Below are 20,442 nucleotides of genomic sequence, written 5' to 3'. Positions count from 1 at the left end.
TCACCCCTTGGTGGCCAGGGAAGATCTGGTTTCCAGACTTGCTTCAGTGGTTGATAGATCTGCCCAGACTTCTCCCTGTCAGGAAGATTCTCTTGAAGCAACCAAGGGAGGAAAGGTACCATCACAACCCCCACATGCTGCAGCTGACTGCATGGAGCTTGTAGGAAGACCATTATCAGTGCCAGGAGGGAATCTAAATCAGATCTACCAAAATCAGTGGTCTGTGTATATGTCCTGATGCCGAGGTAAGAGGTTTTCCAGCACCCATACCTCTATAGACAACATCATAAAGTTTTTGTTATTTCTCTGGTATGAGAAAAAGTTCTCAGTAGCTGCCATTAAAGGCTATAGGGCCATGATGGCTTCCATTTTTAGACATGTAGGCCTGCATCTGCCTGAGGACAAAGATATCACAGGTGTCATTAGAGCTTTTCAGCCACCCAATGGAGTTGTAATTTTGTTTTTGCAATGAATTATCTTTGCAATGTAGAAATTCAGTACAGTTTTTGCATAGCATTAGCTCTCATTTGTGCAGGGGATATTATGTCATGAATCAATTGGTAGCTTTTCTGTCTGCAGTTTTTAGCTCCAGTTGTGTTTTGTTGGGCAGCTTGGAGGTAGGTACTCGTGGTTGAGTATAGGAAGTGTACCTTCATGTCAGTAGGTACTTAGGGACTTGTTGCATATCCAAAGTTGGCTCTGCAAGGTTTTGGCACCACAACCCTACCCTTCCTTTTGCTGAAGGGGGCATCCTTCAAAAGAGACTTCAGGTATCTTCATGATGAGGCTTTCATACCCAAGTGACAATCCTCTCAAGGTGGCAGTAATAGCCAGTAGATTGGATTCACTGGGTAAGCAAACACTTATTTGTACATAATTGTTTTGTATTACGTAGCCTTTAAAAGGGCCAGCTGATTTTCACTTTGCCCACCTCTTTTTAAATGTGTGAATCAGCTATATAATGGAGAGGTAAGGTTCATTTAAAAAATCCAAATACTTAATTTAAGATTTATTTTGTAAATACTTACCTCTCCATTACAGTATATCAATTGCCCCCCCTACCTCCCCACATTCAAAGTGGACAGAAGTAGACTGACTGGCTACGGGTGTTTGTGCCTATCGTTCCCCTAACGGGGGGTGGGGGAAGTAGATGAATAGAAACAGATATTCATAGAAGATCAGGTGTTCTGGTAATTGGATTACATGCAAAGTAATCATTAGTAAGGTGTTCACATACTGGAGCAGAACTATCTTTTTATTTTTGCATCCTTTCATGCTAAGAATGATGTCTAGACCAAAGTTCTTCAAAGAACTTTCACTATCCCTGCTCCTGAGGAAGAACTTCTTTGATGCCCTGTTAGTGCTATAGGGATTTATACATCCCTTGTAAACCATTAAGGAAGCAGTGTAGGAACCTGTTTTGCGCTGTCAAGAATCCCTAGGTTCCTAGGTCTTAGAATGCCATGGATTTCTTTATTAATCCTTAATCCTGGAAGCACACCATGCATTGTCTCCAGAGGATTGTCCCCTTTTGAAGGTTAAACTGCACAATGTCAGAGCAACAGCTACATCGATTAGTTTTCACCAGCACCTCTCTTTAGACTATCTAGTCTTGGAAGCATAATGGAGATGTAACACTGTGTTCACTTCTAACTACTTGAGGACCATCTATATCCAGTAGGAAGACTGCCGTACACTAGCACCTACAGTTGTGGCTTGGGAGATTTCTCCTGGTCTTCCCCGTAAGTGTTACAAACAGTTATAGGGTTTTACTATCGACCCCATCCTAGGTAAGTTAGGAACTTTATGCACTGGAGCTTGTACATGGTAATGTCATGCTCTACTTTTGTTTTGATTGCAGTTTTATGCTTAGTTGTATATGCTTTGTTTCTCATAGATAGGTGACAAACAAAGTTTATTAGAGTAAATAATGTTAAACTTATGTTTCACAGCCATTCCTCCTTTTCAGGCAAAATTGGTGTTATTTTGGCTGTGAAGTGCCACAGCAACTTGGTTAGGTAGTTGGTAACTGTATAGGGATCATGTTAAGTTGTGATTTTAGCTCCCATCAGCTCTGCAGGCCTAAGGCAGAGGCCAAACTTGCCATTGTGCATTGCACAGTCTCAACCAATGGCTATATTTAGGGTCCACATTCCACCTCCTTGCAATAATGGACTTCACCTGATGAAGTTTCTCATTTAACAAGTGCTTGCCATGTGATCGTATGCATCAGGTAAGCAGCAATAAGGATGTTTCTAATTTCTGATAATTTGGTTATAGGGAAATCTCTTACCCTCTTACAGCATTCTGTGTTGGAGTCAACAAATGATAGAGGGTAAGTTTCATCTGAAAAACAATGTTTTATATATGTAACTTACCCAGTAATTACTTAGCTAAGAGTTTCTACTCTAACAGCAGTTAGAATTCTGAATTTGCGGTAGCGATTCTTTTGTTTGTATTGGTGACTATGCCCCGCCCACTTTTGAGGTACGAAAGAGGAACAACACCTCCAACACGACAGTTATGTTTCTACTGCTTGTAGCGTCAACACCTGGTGTTGTTACAGCAGTTCAGAGTTTTGGAATTCTTATTGACTTTGTATTTTCTTCTTTGGTGAAGTACTTGTAGCCGTTTCGGCATTTTTTCATTTGACTTCTCACGGATTTTGACTTTTTTTGACTAGTTAGGAAATGTCAGACACTAATAGTTCTAGTTTCCGGTATTGCAGTAAGGGCTGCAATACACAGATGACAAAAGCGACCTACAATGTGGCGGGATTTTAAAACACAAAAAACAATACACAACACAGATACACCGAACATATAACCACATACAATACTCACTATGATCCTCGGTTGCTGGGAGATGGTTGAGGGTGTCCACGGTCGCCAACACAGTAGACAAAATTACACAAACAAACCCGGAAAACAGACTTCCAACCAAAAAAAACCAGCAAAAAGAAAGACACATGCACAGACAACAATAACATCCAACAGAAAACACTCGACTCACGGAACATACAACAATCTACCATCAATGTCCGCCTTGCACAGAACTCAGCTCAAGACTCTCAAAACCGAAAAAAAACTCCCTCGACATTTGCACAGACAGACAGCACCGTAAACAACCTAACGACCTCATCCCTCTTCCAACAACCGAAGCACTCACTAACAACAATTACACTCTCTCTCTCTCTCTCTCTCTCTCTCTCTCTCTCTCTCTCTCTCTCTCTCTCTCTCTCTCTCTCTCTCTCTCACAAAACGTTGGGAAATGCTAAATAAAAACAAATTTATTCATCCCTCTATATTTCTCCCCCCTTTTTAGCATTTCCCAACCAACACCTTTCACACCTCTTTCAAATCGCCTTACGCAACACCCACGGATGCTCACTAGCAGGTCCTCTAGATCGCGTTCGTGGCACGCAATCATTCTCTCAGAATCATTCTCTCTTCTAGCAACATTCAAACTCACATCTTCTCCTCCATTCTCTCTCAGATTCACGCTATCTTCTTCACTATTACCACTCTCAATTTCATCCACAATCTCATCTATACCCTCTAACTCGTTCCCAAATACCTCCCCCAATTCTTCAACTAACCCATCCCATTCGCTCATTGACCTTTCCAATTCTTGCAACGATTCATTCATGCTTTCAATCACTCGTCTATCACTGCTACGCTCTCTTACTCTTACACTTTCGCTCACCTCCAACCGTTCACTAACCCCTACACGTTCAGTCAACTCAGTTATATCAAACCCGCATATGCTATACGTTCTATTCATACCATCCCATTCATCCGTATTACACGCTTTATCACTCATTTCCACTTTGGCACTCACACCCCTATCACACAACTTACGATCATTCCGTTCACTTACGTTCTTCCCTTTCTTACGTTTCCTACCATACTCTATCAAAACAAACTGCTGATCCTCATGCAACAACCCCTCACGTACATGCATGACACGCACTGCTTGCATCCTGGAGGACCCACCCATTTGAACCCCCTTCACACTCAGTTTCCCAAATTCGCTGTCACAGTCACCCTCTTTCGTCTACATACACTTGATACATGCCCTTCCATTCCACATTCGTCACACTTCGCTCTCGGTTCTGAACACATTCTCGCATAATGCCCATTCTTACCACAGTTGCCACATATTACATTCACTGGTACCCCTACAACCATTAGCAATATGACCCACCTGTCCGCACCTGTAGCATTTAACCCCCTATCTTTTGTACACTCCCTTACCAAATGTCCCGATTGCCCACACCAAACACGCTCCTAAAGCCCACCTACACTCATTCTTTGTATGTCCTTCCTTTCCACATCTAAAACACTTCGCTCGACTTCCACTCATCGACCTTCCCCTTTGTACACTACTATCCCTAACCCGTCCAACCCGTTGTTCCCTTACAAACCCACCATTCATCCTCCCTGGCACCTCCACATTACTTGCTCTTACACTCCTATCTATTACACTATCGGCCATTCTCATTGGGCCCCTCAACACTGCATCCCTAAAGCTTCCGAACTCTGGTACCCTCTCATCTACCCCAGCCCTTACACTTACACTTCTGCTCTCTTTTATAACCCTGTCAAGCTCATAATCTTCTACAATTTCCAAAATTTCTCCCCAAGTCAACCTTTCATTCGTCCATTTTTTCTTCTCCTTCCGCTTCAAGTTCACAAATTCTCTAACTCCATCTGGCACTGTCCCTAACAACTTCCGTACTAACTCCTTACATTCATCTATCCCATCATCCCCAAACTTCTTCCTTGCCAACGTCTCCAGCCTACAAGCATACAGTGACAAGGTTTCCCCAGCTTTCATTCTTGCCTCATCAAATTCATTCTTCCTCTTATACTTAACACTCGCTTTCATACGCCTCGCTTGCTCAACTAGTCTAGCTTTCACCTTGTCATACTCAACATCCCCCCACACTCATAATAACCCTATACATATCAAGCAAAAACCCAGTCAAATATTCTCCTAATTCTTGTGCCCACACTCTCTTACTTTCCCCATACTTATCCTGACAAAACCTTTCATACTCCCTAAAGAAATTATGCACATCCCTACTTCCATACTCATTATACTTTTCACACCGGGTACCTCCCTCACATACATAGCCTTTCTCACTTCTTTCTCACTTTCACTCTCACTTTCGCTACTTTCACTCTGTCCTTTCATACCCTCTTCCGAATACAAAGAGTCCACTTCTGCACTTACATTCATCTTACTCATTACACTCTTCTTCCCCTCTTTTTATCCACTTTTATCCACTCACCTCCATCCACCTCACTATCACTACTGCCTTCACCCTCTCCCTTCTTTCCTGCCTTTCCCACTTCCTTACCCTTCTTACCAGTTTCCTTTCCCTTTCCCTTCTTCCCTTTTTCTTCCCCTGACTTATCCTTACTTTCCCTCCATTCCTTCCCTTGCTTTTCATTCCCCTTTTCCTTACCCTGCCTTTCATTCTCTCGTTTCTTACTTCCTATTTCCACATCACTTTCATCACTCACGCTTCCATTCACTTCTTCCTCCTTTTCTTTCTCTCTTGCCCCTTCACACGTTCCAGAGAACCTGCCTCCAACAGCCCCTTCTCCAAAACACCCTTGAACATACCTTTCACCATTTCTTCCACACCTTTCATCATTCCCTCCAACTTTTATCTACCCTCTCTTCCATTCTCTCTTCTGACTCTTTCATCTCCCCTTTCATTTCTTCTTTTGCACTTCTTAGCATTCCCCCCATCTCCTCCAACTGACTCCTCAACTCCTCATTCTCACTCCTCAGCCTCCCATTCTCCTCCTCCAGCCTGCCCTGGAGTTCCCTAGCCACTCGGAGTTCCTCTCTCAGTTTCTCTATCTCACTCATCCTGACCTCTTACTCTCACTTGACCCACCACAAACAATCCTAACGGCTATTTTACAACAGCCCCATGTTGGGCGCCAAATATTATGTGGCGAGATTTTAAAACACAAAAAACAATACACAACACAGATACACCGAACATATAACCACATACAATACTCACTATGATCCTCGGTTGCTGGGAGATGGTTGAGGGTGTCCACGGTCGCCAACACAGTAGACAAAATTACACAAACAAACCTGGAAAACAGACTTCCAACCAAAAAAAAAAACCAGCAAAAAGAAAGAGACACATGCACAGACAACAATAACATCCAACAGAAAACACTCGACTCACGGAACATACAACAATCTACCATCAATGTCCGCCTTGCACAGAACTCAGCTCAAGACTCTCTCAAAACCGAAAAAAAACTCCCTCGACATTTGCACAGACAGACAGCACCGTAAACAACCTAACGACCTCATCCCTCTTCCAACAAAGAGAAGCACTCACTAACGACAATTACACTCTCACTCTCTCTCTCTCTCTCTCTCTCTCTCTCTCTCTCTCTCTCTCTCTCTCTCTCTCTCTCTCTCTCTCTCTCTCTCTCTCTCTCTCTCTCACAAAACGTTGGGAAATGCTAAATAAAAACAAATTTATTCATCCCTCTATAACAACTCTCACACCCTGTGTTCTGGTTGTAGAGGTCAGGTTTGTTCAATAGATTTGGAAATGGAGGACCTTAAATTCTCATTTAGCGAAGCTAGAAGGAGATAGGAAGAGGAAAGCAGCTGCTAAAGCTAGCAGAAAAGTAGCTAGTCAGGCTTTAACTCCCAGATCAGATAAGGCTGACATATCTGTTAGTTCTTCAACTGTAAACCCTTTCCCACCTGCATCAATTAATTATCCTAGACCACCTACTCCTTCTCCTGGCTCCATCACTTCCAAACCCGATCGCTTCGCCAGCCTTGAAAATAAATTTGAGAAACGCTTAAATCTTGTTGTAAGTACAGTGGCCCAGTTAGGGGCATCAATGCGTGTCCTGATGGACAAATTTTAAAATAGTGCAAAAGGTGAAGTGTCAGTGGAGGAGGCGGCTGTTTGTCCCACTGATTCTCCTAGGGGCAGGTCCCTGCCATACTCCCCGCTACCTGGGAGGAGGCATACCAGTAGCCTAAGGGTGGTCAGTTGGGTCTGCCCACGGGCAGTCATCCCCTCAGTCCAACCTGTTGCACCCCAGGTTGTGACTAGAGACAGCCACTGGAAAGGCATCTTGGAAGTTCATCAGCTTTCTTTTAGTTCTGAGGAGTCGTCGCCTCGCAAGAGCCGTCTTCGTAGTTTTCCTGATGAATCTTGCTTGCTGAAGAGACGATTCTCGGGTAAGGATCAGTCCCTGCATCTCCCTTGCAAGAGATTGAGGGAGCCCTCTTTTAGTCCTCAGCCGTCGTGCAGCAAGTGGGACACTCCAGAACGTTTCTCCTCTCCCCTGCGCCAGGAACGAGGTTCTAGCCCGATTCTCCTCTCGGGCAGCCAGCATCAGGCTTCTAGTAAGCACCCTGTTCCCTCGGCTCATTTAGTATCGACGGAACGTCCTGTTGAGCGCCAGGAAGCAGACAAGCGCCCTATTGCAGCCAGGCGCCCTGATGCGGCGAAGCTCCCCAATGCGGCGAAGCGCCCTGATACGGCGAAGTGCCCTGATACGGCGAAGCGCCCTGAAGTGGTCGGACGTTCCTTTTCATCAGAGTTCCCTGAAGCTGCCGATCTTCCCATAGCGCTCGAAACCCCTCGAGTCTCCAAGCATCCTGCAACTTCCGATCAGCCTTCTCCTGCATTGGACCTCTCTCTTGAACCATTGAACGCAAGCTGGATAACATCCTTAACCTTTTGCAAAAGCCTACAGCTCAGGCTGCCCCTGATTTAGTTGCGATGACTTCGGCAGATGAAGAAGAGGAGCAGGATACACCTTCGACACCGTATGCGTCTCTCCTCAAGTGCCTTCTTCAGCATTTTCCGGAATTTTTCTCTCCAAGCTCTCCGTCCTCTCCAGGTTCATCTTATTTGATGAGCTCTCAGTCTGTGGATTTGTCTCAACTACCAAAGATGGTTCTCTCCAAATCTTTGAAGAAAGCTCTTTGACTTGTGGAGGACTGGCTTTCCGAGAAGAGGGTTCAAGGGAGAGCTTGTTTTAGCATACCTCCTTCTTGCCTCTCACGTATGAGGTATTTGTCGTAAGCAACGGGAGAAGCTCCTTCCCTGGGAGTGGCTGCCTCCTCCCAGGGGGACTTCTCTGCGCTCATTGACTCGGCACGGAGATCGGCTCTCGCGTTAGCAAAAACCTTCTTCACAGCACAGGAGATGGATCATCTTTTGAAGAGTATTTTTAAGGCCTTTGAAGTGTTGAGTTTTCTCGACTGGTGTTTAGGAGTGCTTGCCAAGAAACTTCAATAACCAGCTCTTTTGTGTAATGAACTCGCAGACCTGGATAATTTTCTGTCTTGCGCAGATAAAGCCGTTAGAGATGGCTCACATGAATTAGCTGCACTGTATGCCATGGGCGTCTTAAAGAAGCATGAACTCTGGGTCTCATTCACATTGAAGGGTGTGGCAACCTCACAGAAATTGGCTCTACTGTTTTCTCCTCTGGATAAACAGCATTTGTTTCCTCAGTCCACCATAAATGAGATTGCAGCGAGCCTGCACCAAAAGTCAATGCAGAATTTGTTGACTCAGTTGACGAAGTGCCAGAAGGATCAACCTGCATTCTCAGCTTAGCCATCATCTCTGCTCGAACATCCTAAGCCATTTTGTGGAGAGATTCAGAGAGTGTGCCCCAGGTCCCAAGGTTCGGTTAGATTTGTTCCCCGAGCAATCAAGAAATCTTCAGCAAGATCATCCTCGCAAGTGAGGATTTAGTCCTTCATGTTTCGTCTCTTTTGGGAGAGATGGGTGCAGAAGAGGAGCGGATCAGTGGGTAGTAAAAGTTTTAAAGGAGGGATACTTCACCCCTTCAAGGAGAATCCACCATTGACCGACACGCCCATTGTATTGACAGCTTACTCCATCGGCTCAGAGAAGTACTTGGCTTTGTCGAAGGAAGTGTCATCTCTCCTGAACAAAAAGGTTATAGAAATAGTGAGAAAAGCAAACACAAAAGGATTTTACAATTGCCTTCTTGTAGTTCCCGAAGCTTCAGGAGGTTGGAGACCGGTGCTCGACTTAAGTGCCTTGAACGTCTTCGTAGAGAAAATGAAATTCAATGTGGAAATCATCCACTCAGTTCTGGCTTCCATCCGTGAGGGGGATTGGATGGTTTCCCTGGACATGCAGGACACTTATTTCCATATCCGATTCATCCGGATTACAGGAAATACTTATGTTTCGTTTTCGAGGACCAGATTTTTCAATTTCGAGCACTTTGCTTCGGTCCCTCTACAGCCCCACAAGTTTTCACTCAAGTGTTGGCTCCTTTGGCGGGTTGGCTACGTTTAGCGGGAGTGAGTATCTCGTTGTACCTAGATGATTGGCTAATTCATTCGCCCACGAAGATACAATGCGTGAGGAACTTGAAGAAAACTCCTCTCTTGACTCAGGATTTAGGACTAACAATCAACTTCGAGAAGTCACAAATGACTCCCACTCAGAAGACTTTATTTGGGAGTTCTGATAGACTCTCTGAGTTTTCGGGCTTTTCCGTCACCCAGGAGAGTAGTAGACTGTCTGAGGAAAGTAGGCCTCTTCCTCTCACTTCGTTCGTGCTCTGCCACCCAGTGGATGAGTCTTTTGGGGCATTGGCTTCTCTAGAACAATTTGTGAGACTAGGAAGGCTTCACATGAGACCTCTCCAGTTCTATTTAAGGGCGTGCTGGGATTGAAAAGTTCATCAGGACCACCATGTCTTTCCAATAACCCCAGAGATAAAGGATGATCTGCGGTGGTGGAGGTCCACAGACAGACTTTCAAAAGGGAAGTCACTCGCTCCGATGAGCCCCGACCTAGACTTCTTTTCCGACGCGTCGGATGTAGGTTGGGGAGCGCTCCTGGGGAACCTGGAAGTCTTGAGGAAGTGGTCATCAGAAGAAAAAGGACTGCATATCAACGTGAGAGAGTTGAAGGCTATACATCTAGGTCTGCAACACTTTGCAACACAGGTACACAGCAAGATTGTAACGGTACATGCGGACAATAACACGGCCCTGGCGTGCATCAAACATCAGGGAGGAACACACTCCTTTTCTCTCTGCGAAGTAGCAAGAAATCTGCTATGATGGGCGGATTGGAACCAGACACGATTAGTCACAAGGTTCATACAGGGCAAGTGCAATGTCCCGGCAGACAAGCTGAGCCGTTACAAGCAAATTCTACCCATGGAGTGGACGTTAGATCTTCGAGTCTGTGCCAGCCTTTGGAAACTTTGGGGTCAACCAAGCATAGACCTATTTGCAACTTCCAGGAATTACCGTCCTCCTCTGTTTTGTTCCCTGTTTCGGATCCTCTAGCTTGGGCGACGGATGCAATGATCCTGGACTGGTCCAACCTAGACCTTTACACTTTTCCCCCATTCGGAATGATATGGGAAGTATTAAGGAAGTTTTGATCTCACCAAAATGTAAAGATGACTCTCGTGGTGCCCTTCTGGCCACAGAAGGAGTGGTTCCTGGAACTGATCGATCTACTCATAGATTTTCCGAGGCTCCTTCCCGAAATTCCAAGTCTGCTCAGACAGCCCCATGTCAGGAGGTTTCATCAAGGACTATCCTCTCTGGCCCTAACAGACTCATTAGAGCGAAAGGCTTTTCTAGAGCAGCAATAGAGGCTATCGCTAAATGTAGACGCATTTCTTCCAGTAACGTCTACAAAGCTAAGTGGGCACGTTTTAGGAGTTGATGCAGAAGAAATAAAGTCTCTTCCTCAAAAACTTCTATCACTCAAATAGCAGACTCCCTTTTCTATTTGAAATCCTTGAAAGGGTTGTTGGTCACTACTATAAAAGGTTACAGAGTATGCTAAGCTTGGTTTTTCGTCATAGGGGCCTAGACATCTCGAACAGCCTAGACTTGTCCAATCTGATTAAGTCTTGTAATATCTCCAAGTCCAAGAAAGAGGCTTCCTTCTCTTGGAATCTTGATGTGGTCCATAAGTGGCTTTCCAATCCTTGATTTGAACAATGCGCTCTTCTTCTCTAAGGGATTTGACTCGGAAAACTCTCTTTCTGGTGGCCTTAGCAATGGTTAAGAGAGTAAGTGAACTGCAAGCTATAAGCAAAAGGATTGGTTTTTCACAAGATAATGCAGTCTGCTCCCTTTTGCTTGGTTTTTAAGCTAAAAATGAGAACCTGTCACATCCCTGGCCCCATTCGTTTTCAATTCCGAGTTTATCGGATATCCTAGGCACGGAAGAAGAAGAGAGAGTGCTGCGTCCTGTTCATGCCCTCTGTTATTATTTACATCGAAGGAGAAGATTAGAGGCCAGTTTAGTAATCCCTGGTGTTCCGTTAAAAACCCTTCCAGACCCCTTTCGAAGAACGCCATTTCTTTTTTCTTGAGGGATCTCATAATTGAGGCACACTCTCAATTAGCGGAAACGGACTTAACGCTTTTGAAAGTTAAAGTGCACGAGGTTAGAGAAGTTGCTACTTCGGTAGCGTTCAAACAAAATCTTTCACTCTCAGCCATCCTGGAGGCAACACATTGGAAATGCAAGTCGGTGTTTGTAGTGCACTATCTGCGGGATGTCGAAACAATTTATGATAACTGCAGTACCCTAGGACCTGTGTCCATAGCTGGCGTAGTGATGTGTGAGGAAGTGTAGGAAGTCTTCCTTCCTTTCCTTTCTTCTTCGCCTTGAAAATGGTGTGGAGTTCTTGGGGAGCCTAGGAGGGTACGATGTACCTGGAGTGCCCACTAGTTAATTAAGTGTTGGGTAGTGGTCTTGTTTTTATTTTTAAATCATTGTTTAATTATGGTATAGGTGACTTTGTTGTTCTGTTTTTTGTTATTGTTGTGGTACTGTGCCCAGAGCAGGGGCAACTATTTATGCTGTGGCGGCCTTTGGTGTACACCTTCATCGCAAAGCTTAACCTTATACTTCGTCAGCCATCGGAATACTCCTTCGCTGCGAAGTGTCCCACTTAAGTAGAGGCGCTTCTGGCCATGCTGCCACGCCGCTACTGGTGAGATGAGCACCACCAGAGGCAGTATCTACCTGCAGCAGCTCTCTCATCAGGTAAGGAACAACTAATTATCTTACTGATTTTAAAGTAAGATTTTGTCCATGATTCCCCTCCTTTCAATGTGGAATCAGCTAAGTAATTACTGGGTAAGTTACATATATAAAAATGACATTTTTATAATAAAATAAAGTTTTATATGTACTTATCCAGTAATTACGGATGGAGCCCACCTGCCTCCCTGCATGGACTCTTTTTTTGCATAAACAAATTGTCTTGTTGGCGGTGTTGTTCCTTTTTTGTACCCCAAAAGTGGGCAGGGCATAGTCACCTATACAAACAAAAGAATCGCTACTGCGAATTCAGAATTCTAACTGCCGTTCGAGTAGAAACTCTTAGCTAAGTAATTACTGGGTAAGTATATATAAAACTTTATTATATTATAAAAATGTCATATTTTTATGATAAAATAAATTTTTTAGGTACAGCGCTTACCCTCTATCATTGAGATCCCTCTCTCCTCCCCTCTTAAGAGATTAAGAGAAGAATGACAACCAAAACATTCTTTATCTTACCCTCACCCTCCATAGAGTCGGGGTAACTATTGGGAGCTTTTGTTAAGGATTGTTGCAATTTTAACACTTGCTGAACCCACGGCAAGTAACCTTAGATGAAGCGAATGATAAAGGGTAAATACCTATAAAATTGATTTTATCATAAAAATCGTTATTTTATTAGTTCTGGAATACTAATTTTTATGCCTAAAATTGTTTATGACAGTAAGTCCTTTGAAGACAGGCCTTTCAGTGAAAAAATATATACTGTACATTGTACAGTACTGTATATATTTTTCATTTTCAAATTGGAATTTTGGCTTTTAATTTTCAGTTTTGATTTCTCATTCAGAGAGCAAAATTTTAATTTTATTTTCCGTTAGGGGCATTCTGAATGTTCATGGATCACTGTTGCCTCGCTGGCGTGGAGCTGCACCAATCATACGTGCAGTGATGAATAATGATGAAGTAACAGGGGTGACCGTAATGGAAATTCAACCTCACAGGTAATATTGAAAGGTCTTTAATTCGTTTGAAAGTACAGTAATTTGCTAATACACCTGCATTATCAAATTAGAGTTTTGTTGCATTAATGGGGGACTAGCTCATTTGGGGTAAAAAAATGGGTATTTTAAAAAAAGCTAAACTTCTTCCTAAAGCATTCAAGATTACATTACGACACACGACAAAAACATAGAAAAGTTTGTGGGATGTTGGATCTCCTAGTGGCACTAAGGGTGTAAGGTGCAGCCAGCCTGCTACCTAGAGAAAACTGTCCCTATTTACTCAACCATAAGGCTCATTTTACCCGGTAAAAATAAGTGATCACTGTATGGAATCAGCTTTTCTAGCAACTCTGGTTCTTATGTTGATGATTATAGGAATACAGGCAATTACTCAGTAAATGAAACTTCAGTTGTCCTCAGAAAGACAAAGGAAGAGCATATCGCTCCATGATTCACTCCATACCCAGCCCTATCGAACCCCTTTAAACTTTAAGGGCTATTATCTCGAAAGTTATATTTGCCCAGTCAAATATTCATAGAAAATCCAATATGTGTTCTATATTATTGAAACTTTGGCATTCTGTTGATACTTCTTAGGCAATTGAATAATCACATGCAGATTTTTATATAAGTAACTTACCAAGTAATTACATAGCTATTAGTTCCTAATCTACAGCAGCTTAAAAATTCAAAATACTTGCAGCAGCACTTCTATCATTTGTGTGTAGGTGACATGGTCGCGCCCACTATCCGGGACTCAAAGGAACAGCTCAGCAGAGAGCTCAATTCATTTCCTGCCGGGTTCCGATCACCGTCGGGAGTTTTCTGCAGCTGCTTCATCGCTTTTCGGATAGTTATTTGCCCGATCTTGGTGAAGTATTCAGAATTTGTTGTTTTGTAGCTTTCAGTCATCGGTGGATTGTTTTTCTGGTTAACTTTAGGAATTGCTTTAGTTAACGATGTCTGATTCCAGTTCATCCAGTATTTGCTTCTGTTGTGACGGTTGTAAAAATAGGTTAACCAAGTTTTCTTATGATTCTCATACTAAATGCACTAAATGTAGGGGTCAAGAATGTAGTAAGGATAATACTTGCATAGAGTGTCATGATTGGGAGGATAAAAAATGGAAAACCTTAAAATCTCATCCAGAAAAACTTGAGATAGAAAGAGGAAAACAGCCCTTAGGGCTGAGAATAGGGCCAGTACAGATTCTACTCCTTTTGCTAATGTAGGAGATGATAGCTGTTACTCCTCCAATTCCTCCTGTTTCTCCCATTCTAAGTCCTCCTACTTTATCATCTATTCCTGTTCCAGGTTCCCATGATTCCGCTCTCCATGCCATTGCCAGCCTTGAATCAAGGTTCAATCAGAAGTTTGGATTATTATCCCATACCATTATGGAGCTGGGATCTGCTATTAGGTCACTGTTGGAGAAAAATGTGATTAATGACAGTGCAGTGAGAGGTGACATTGTTGTGAATGTTGAGGAGGTGGCTGTCCGTCCCTCCAGCACTCCTAGATGAAGGTCCTTGTCCCTCTCCCCCGCACCGGGGAGAAGACATACTGGAGGTCCAAGGGAGGCTGGTGGGGTTTGTTGAGCCTGCCGTTTGTTCTCAGGCTTTCCTCAGATTTGGAAGCATCCAGCCCGGGCAAGAAGCGCTCGTATCGCTTCCCAGCTTCTTCGCTCCTGCTCAAGAGACTTGCGGATATTGGCGATGCATCGCCTCTGACAGTCAAGAGGTACAGGGAGTTTAGCCCACAACCTTCCTGCAGCTTTCAGAACTCGCCTCTCTCTTTTCAATGGGTGTGCTAAAAAAGAGGGAGCTCTGGTACTCTTTCATCTTGAAAGGAGTCTCGCCGACACAGAAGTCAACTCTACTTTTTGCTCCTTTAGATAAGTCTCACCTCTTTCCGCAAGTCACAGTGAAGGAGACTCTTTCAGACTTGCAGAAGAAGTCTACCACTGACCTGTTAGCACAGTCCGCTAGGCATCTGAGGGAGTCTGTGCCTTCCACGTCGAGATCATTCACCCCCTTACAGCCTCAGCCCTTTTGTGGGGGCGAGACAAAAACCCAGACTAGACCAAGATCAAACTTGCGACCTCCTACGAAGTCTATTAAGAAGTCTTCCTTCAAGACTGACCCCAAGAAATGAGAAGTTAGTCCTCCATGCCCAAATAGGAGCCAGACTGCTACCTTTTTGGAAGGAATGGGAGTGCAGAGGAGTGGAACCTTGGGTGGTCGAGGTTCTCAAAGAGGGCTACGCCATTCCTTTCGTAAAAGCTCATCCCTTGGTAGCATCGTCAATCGCCTTGACAGCGTATTCAGAAGGTTCCATAAAGTTTTTGACCCTCTCTCAGGAAGTCGAATCCCCGATCATCAAGGGAGCAGTGGAAGAGGTGCTAGATTGCCACTCAGAAGGTTTGTACCATCGTCTTTTCATGGTTCTGAAGGCCTCGGTGGCCTGGAGGCCCATTCTGGACGTCAGTGCCCTGGATGCATTCTTCCTGAAGACAAAGTTTCGTATGGAGACCGTTCGCTCAGTCTTGTCTTCAGTGCAGCAGGGGGACTGGATGGTCACCCTGGATATGCAGGCTGTGTATTTTCACGTTCCTGTTCTTACGGACTCACGGAAATTTCTACGCTTCATTTTTCAGGGCAGAGTACTACAGTTTCAGGCCCTATGCTTCGGTTTGTTGACGGCCCTGTAAGTTTTCACACGAATCCTTGCTCCTCTAGGGAATTGGCTTCACCTTATGGGAATCAACATCAGCTTATAACTGGAAGATTGGTTTCTCCGCTCTTCATCAGAGGAGAAGTGTGCAGGGGACTTGAGAAGAACTCTTCGCCTGATACAGGAGTTAGGCATTCTCATAAACGAGAAGAAATCCCTTATGACGCTGGCTCAGGAGATTCCCTATTTAGGGATGATACTGAATTCTTGGACTTTTTGGCTTTTCTGTTGCCCAAAAGAGTCGACAACTACCTTCAGACTGTCAGTCAGTTCCTTGCACTTCCTTCCTGCTCGGCAGTGCAGTGGAGGAGTCTCCTAGGGACCCTTGCATCAGTAGAGCAGTTTGTGAGGTTAGGCAGGCTGCACATGAGACCCCTTCAGTTTTCCCTGAAAGCAAACTGGTGTAGAAAGACCCAACCAGACTCTTTCATCTTCCCGATTATGTTGGAAATCAAAGAGGATCTCCAGTGGTGGTCTTGCGAAGAAAGACTTCAGGAAATGAAGTCTCTTCTTCCAGTGAGCCCCGACCTTCAGTTTTATTCACGCCTCTGACCTAGGCTGGGGTGTTCTTCTGGACGGCTGGGAAGTCTCCGGAACATGGATGACATTGCAACAGAAGTCTCACATCAATGTGAAGGAACTGAGAGCAGTTCACTTGGGCCTTCAGTCCTTCTCGGATCTAGTCTGCGGCAAGAAGATACTAGTGCATGCGGACAACGCCACTGTTCTTTCGTACATTTGCAAGCAGGGGGTGCTCATTCCTTCTCTCTGTATGAGATGGCAAGGAATCTTCTGTGGATGGAGGAGAATCAAGTCATTCTTATTACCTGGTTCATTCAAGAGAGAGTGAATGTTATTATGGACGATCTAAGCTGCCTCAAACAGGTCCTTCCGACCGAATGGACCTTAGACCCGTTAGTCTGCGACAATCTATGGAGACTATGAGACAAGCCCACAGTAGATCTCTTCACAACATCGAGAAATCACCGTCTTCCACTCTTTTGCTCCTCTTTTGCTCTCTGATCCTGGATCCTCAAGCATGGACAATGGATGCCATGCTTCTGGACTGGACAGGCTTAGATGTGTATGCCTTCACTCCCTTTGGGATGATCAGGGAGGCAATCAACAAGTTGTCTGCTAACCAGAGCACCTCCATGACCCTAGTTGCTCCCTTTTGAACAAGGAATGGTTCCCAGATCTGATTCGGCTCCTGGTGGATTATCCAAGACTTTTTCCACAAAAATGGTCGCTGCTCAGACAACCCCACTTCCTCAGATTTCACCAAGGGTTGTCCGCTCTGGCCCTGACAGACTTCAGACTGTCAGGTGCATCGTCAGAGCAAAAGGCTTTTCATGACAGGCTGCAGAGGTGATTGTGAGGTGTAGACAAGTGTCTTCTACTAAGTGCTACCAATCTTTAGAAGGTGGTGCAGCTGCAATAACGTCTTTTTCTGAGACATCTATAAGTCAAATAGCTGATTTTTTAATATTCCTGAAGTCTGTCAGGAAATTATCGACCTCTACCATCAAAGGGTATAGGTCGATGCTCAGCTCAATTTTTAAACACAGAGGAATGGCTCTGTCTTCTAATCAAGACATTGATGACTTAATCAAATCTTTTGATATGACTAAGCAAGAAAGTTCTTCCAGTGCCTCTTGGAACTTAGATGTTGTACTGAAATGGCTTTCAGGTCATTGTACTGAAATGGCTTTCAGGTCCTCAGTTTGAACCACTCCTTTCTGTCTCACTCAGGAATCTCATCAAGAAGACTCTCTTTTCAGTGGCTCTTGCTACTGCCAAATGTATTAGTGAGCTACAGGCGATAGACAAGAGAGTAGGTTTTGCGCAAGGGGACACAGTTTGCTCTCTTTCTCTTGGTTTCCTTGCTAAAAACAAGGATCCTTCCGAGCCCTGGCCTAGATCCTTCGTTATCAAGAATCTTATTGACGTCATAGGACCTGAGGAAGAAGAGAGACTTCTCTGCCCAGTGAGGTGTCTCAGGTACTACCTTCATGGGACGGAAAAGATTAGAGGACCTTCAAGCAAGCTCTGGTGCTCTGTCAGAAGCCCGGTTCATCCGCTCTCAAAAAATGCCATTTCCTTTTTTCTGAGAGAGTTGATATCAGAAGTCCACTCTCAGATCCAGGGAGAAGCCTTTCATTTAGTTGAGGTTAAGGCCCACGAAATTAGGGCAGTCACAACTTCCCTGGCATTTAGACATAACTTGTCTCTCTCAGTCAACGATCTTACAGTCAACTACCTCAAGGACATAGAGCTCTGTTTGATGCAAATCCATCTTGAAGAGAGCAGGCCAGCCTCACACTACCTCAAGGACATAGAGACTGTGTTTGAAAATTGTAACACTTTTGGGCCAGAATGAAATATTTATCCATGGCTGGCATGGTGTAGGGAAAGGAGGCATAGGGAACTCTCTGTTCCTTTGCTATCCACTAGCCTTGACTTAAGGTTTTGAGTCTATGGGGAGCCTGGGGGTACTTTGTACTTGGAGTACCCACCAGTTTCATTTTTAATGGTTGGGGTTATGGTTTTAATTCTGTGGTGTAGGTGATAGTATTGTTCTTTTGTATTCTGGTCTATGCCTAGGGCAAGGGCATCTTTTAAACTTTGTCAGCATACGGTGTACTTCCTTTGCTGCAAACTTCCCACTAATGTAGGGGTGATCCTTGGCTACACTGCCACGCCAACTACAAGTTGAGAGAAGTGCCTCAAAGAGGCAGTACCTGCCTGCAGCAGTTCTCTCAACAGGTAAGGAAACAACAAACATTTATTCAATATTAGCAACCTTTCTATTTCAAATTCATTACTTACTTAATACTTTGGAGTAGAATATGTCCATGCTCTATCCCACTTCCTAACAATGTGGAATCAACTATGTAATTACTTGGTAAGTTACTTATATAAAAATGACTTTTTTATGATACAATAAAGTTTTATATACTTGCCTAGTAATTACATGATGGGAGCCCACCCTCATCCCCTTGCATGGACATTAGAGCATGAAATGATTTGAGCTCTTTGCTGACTTGTTCCTTTGAGTCCCAGATAGTGGGTGGGACCTTGTCACCTACACACAAACGATAGAGGCGCCGCCACGTGAATTTTGAATTTTTAAGCTGCCGTAGTTTAGGAACCAATAGCTATGTAATTACTTGGTAAGTACTGTACATATGAAACTTTATCATAAAAATGTCATATTTCCAAATATAAAAAGATATTGAATAAAAATGCTCTGTAACTTAATATTTTATAATGTCATTCGGGCTTATATCATAACATGGCCACGGTATATAGCATTTGGGTAATTAAGGAAAATTTTTTATGACCAAGCATTTAGACACTTTAGAGTTATTCAAAGAAAAAAATTCATTTATATTTACCCAATATTGAGGCCGCTACAACGAAAACAGTAAACATAATGTTGTGATGTCGTAACTGAGGACATTTAAACTTACAAAAAACAATAATAACATGTAGTATTTATATATGAATTTTCAAGCCTTAATTCGCAACAGTTTTTTTAATTATTTTTGTGCCAAAGTATCTAGTCCCCCTTAATATTATTGTTATAGTACTGTATTGATATCATTATTTTAACAAGATCACTGAGTCACATTTCTAGAATCAGGGCTTGCTTGACTGTTGCCAAGAACTTCAGTAATATTATTTGTTTCTTTGGAAATACTGTACAAATCATTGCTGTTCACAGTGGAGTATCCTTGAGCACTAGCTATAGACAGTCACTGAACTTGTCAACAAGGTAGTTTACTGGTGGTTACAAGGGGTGAATAGGGGAATATCCGTTAGTCACTCGATGTTACCAAGCATTTTTTTTCTTCAGCCATCACATGGTGTAGAAGTCTTGCTTAGGTCACTTCTAGGCTGCTGCTGAACTTGAGTATTTTTCCCTATATAATTGCTGGTTTATGTGTGTTTTTGTCCAGTTTTTTCTTAACCCTTTCGCTGCGAGGGTCTGATCTCCTCAGTCATCATTTTTTCGGTTCTCATTAGGCAGTTTGTAATAGATAATGCATTTACCTGTCATTTTTAGGAGCTGTTGTCTATATTCTAGAAACAGATGGCAACATTTGATTTCTAACTTACAGGATAATCTCAGGACAAGGGCTAGACCTTCAGTAACCGTCAAAATGCTATAGAGGGAGGAGGTTTCTCTTGATGATGAAGTAGTACAGAGGCTTTTATTTGAAAATGAGCTATCAGTTCTGATAGTGACAGTAGTGAATATGATGGTGTTTATTACATTGTGGTTGTAGACAAAACTACCTTAGATAATTTTTTGAATTCAGGTTTTATCAGAAATGGTCATGGATCAGAGGAAATGACAGAGGAAGCAGATTTGTCAAGCACCAGAGGTGTTGAGTAAACAAAGAAAATGTGATAACATTTACAAATGGAAGATCATTGAAGATTCACTTTGTAAAAATTTGGTGTTCTGCAAACTTTTATTGGAGATAATAGATTCACATTTTCTACAGAATACCAAGCCTATTTTTAGTTTTTTGTGAGGTTTTTCCAGACAAAATTTTTGGCCAAGAGCAAGTGTTCAAAATTTGTAATAAAGATTATCATACTGAATAA

The 20,442-nt window shown here is 43.4% G+C and overlaps 1 protein-coding gene across 9 annotated transcripts in view; it reads left to right on the top strand.

Annotated features, from left to right (window-relative positions):
• LOC136840273 (methionyl-tRNA formyltransferase, mitochondrial) overlaps positions 1-20,442 on the top strand; it is a 117,868-nt gene that overhangs the window by 44,230 nt on the left and 53,196 nt on the right. For 8 of the 9 annotated variants that reach the window (XM_067106937.1, XM_067106934.1, XM_067106936.1 and 5 more), the window contains one exon: positions 12,970-13,092. The exons of the other annotated variant lie outside the window; for it this stretch is intronic. In XM_067106937.1, the coding sequence (XP_066963038.1) occupies positions 12,970-13,092 (123 nt within the window). The remainder of the gene's footprint in view (positions 1-12,969; positions 13,093-20,442) is intronic. 9 annotated transcript variants of the gene reach the window in all.

Source organism: Macrobrachium rosenbergii, chromosome 7 (genome assembly GCF_040412425.1).
Source record: "Macrobrachium rosenbergii isolate ZJJX-2024 chromosome 7, ASM4041242v1, whole genome shotgun sequence".
In the NCBI taxonomy this organism is placed as follows: Eukaryota; Metazoa; Arthropoda; class Malacostraca; order Decapoda; family Palaemonidae; genus Macrobrachium; species Macrobrachium rosenbergii.
Note: the sequence above shows the minus strand (reverse complement) of the source record. Positions and strands in the feature narration are given on the sequence as shown.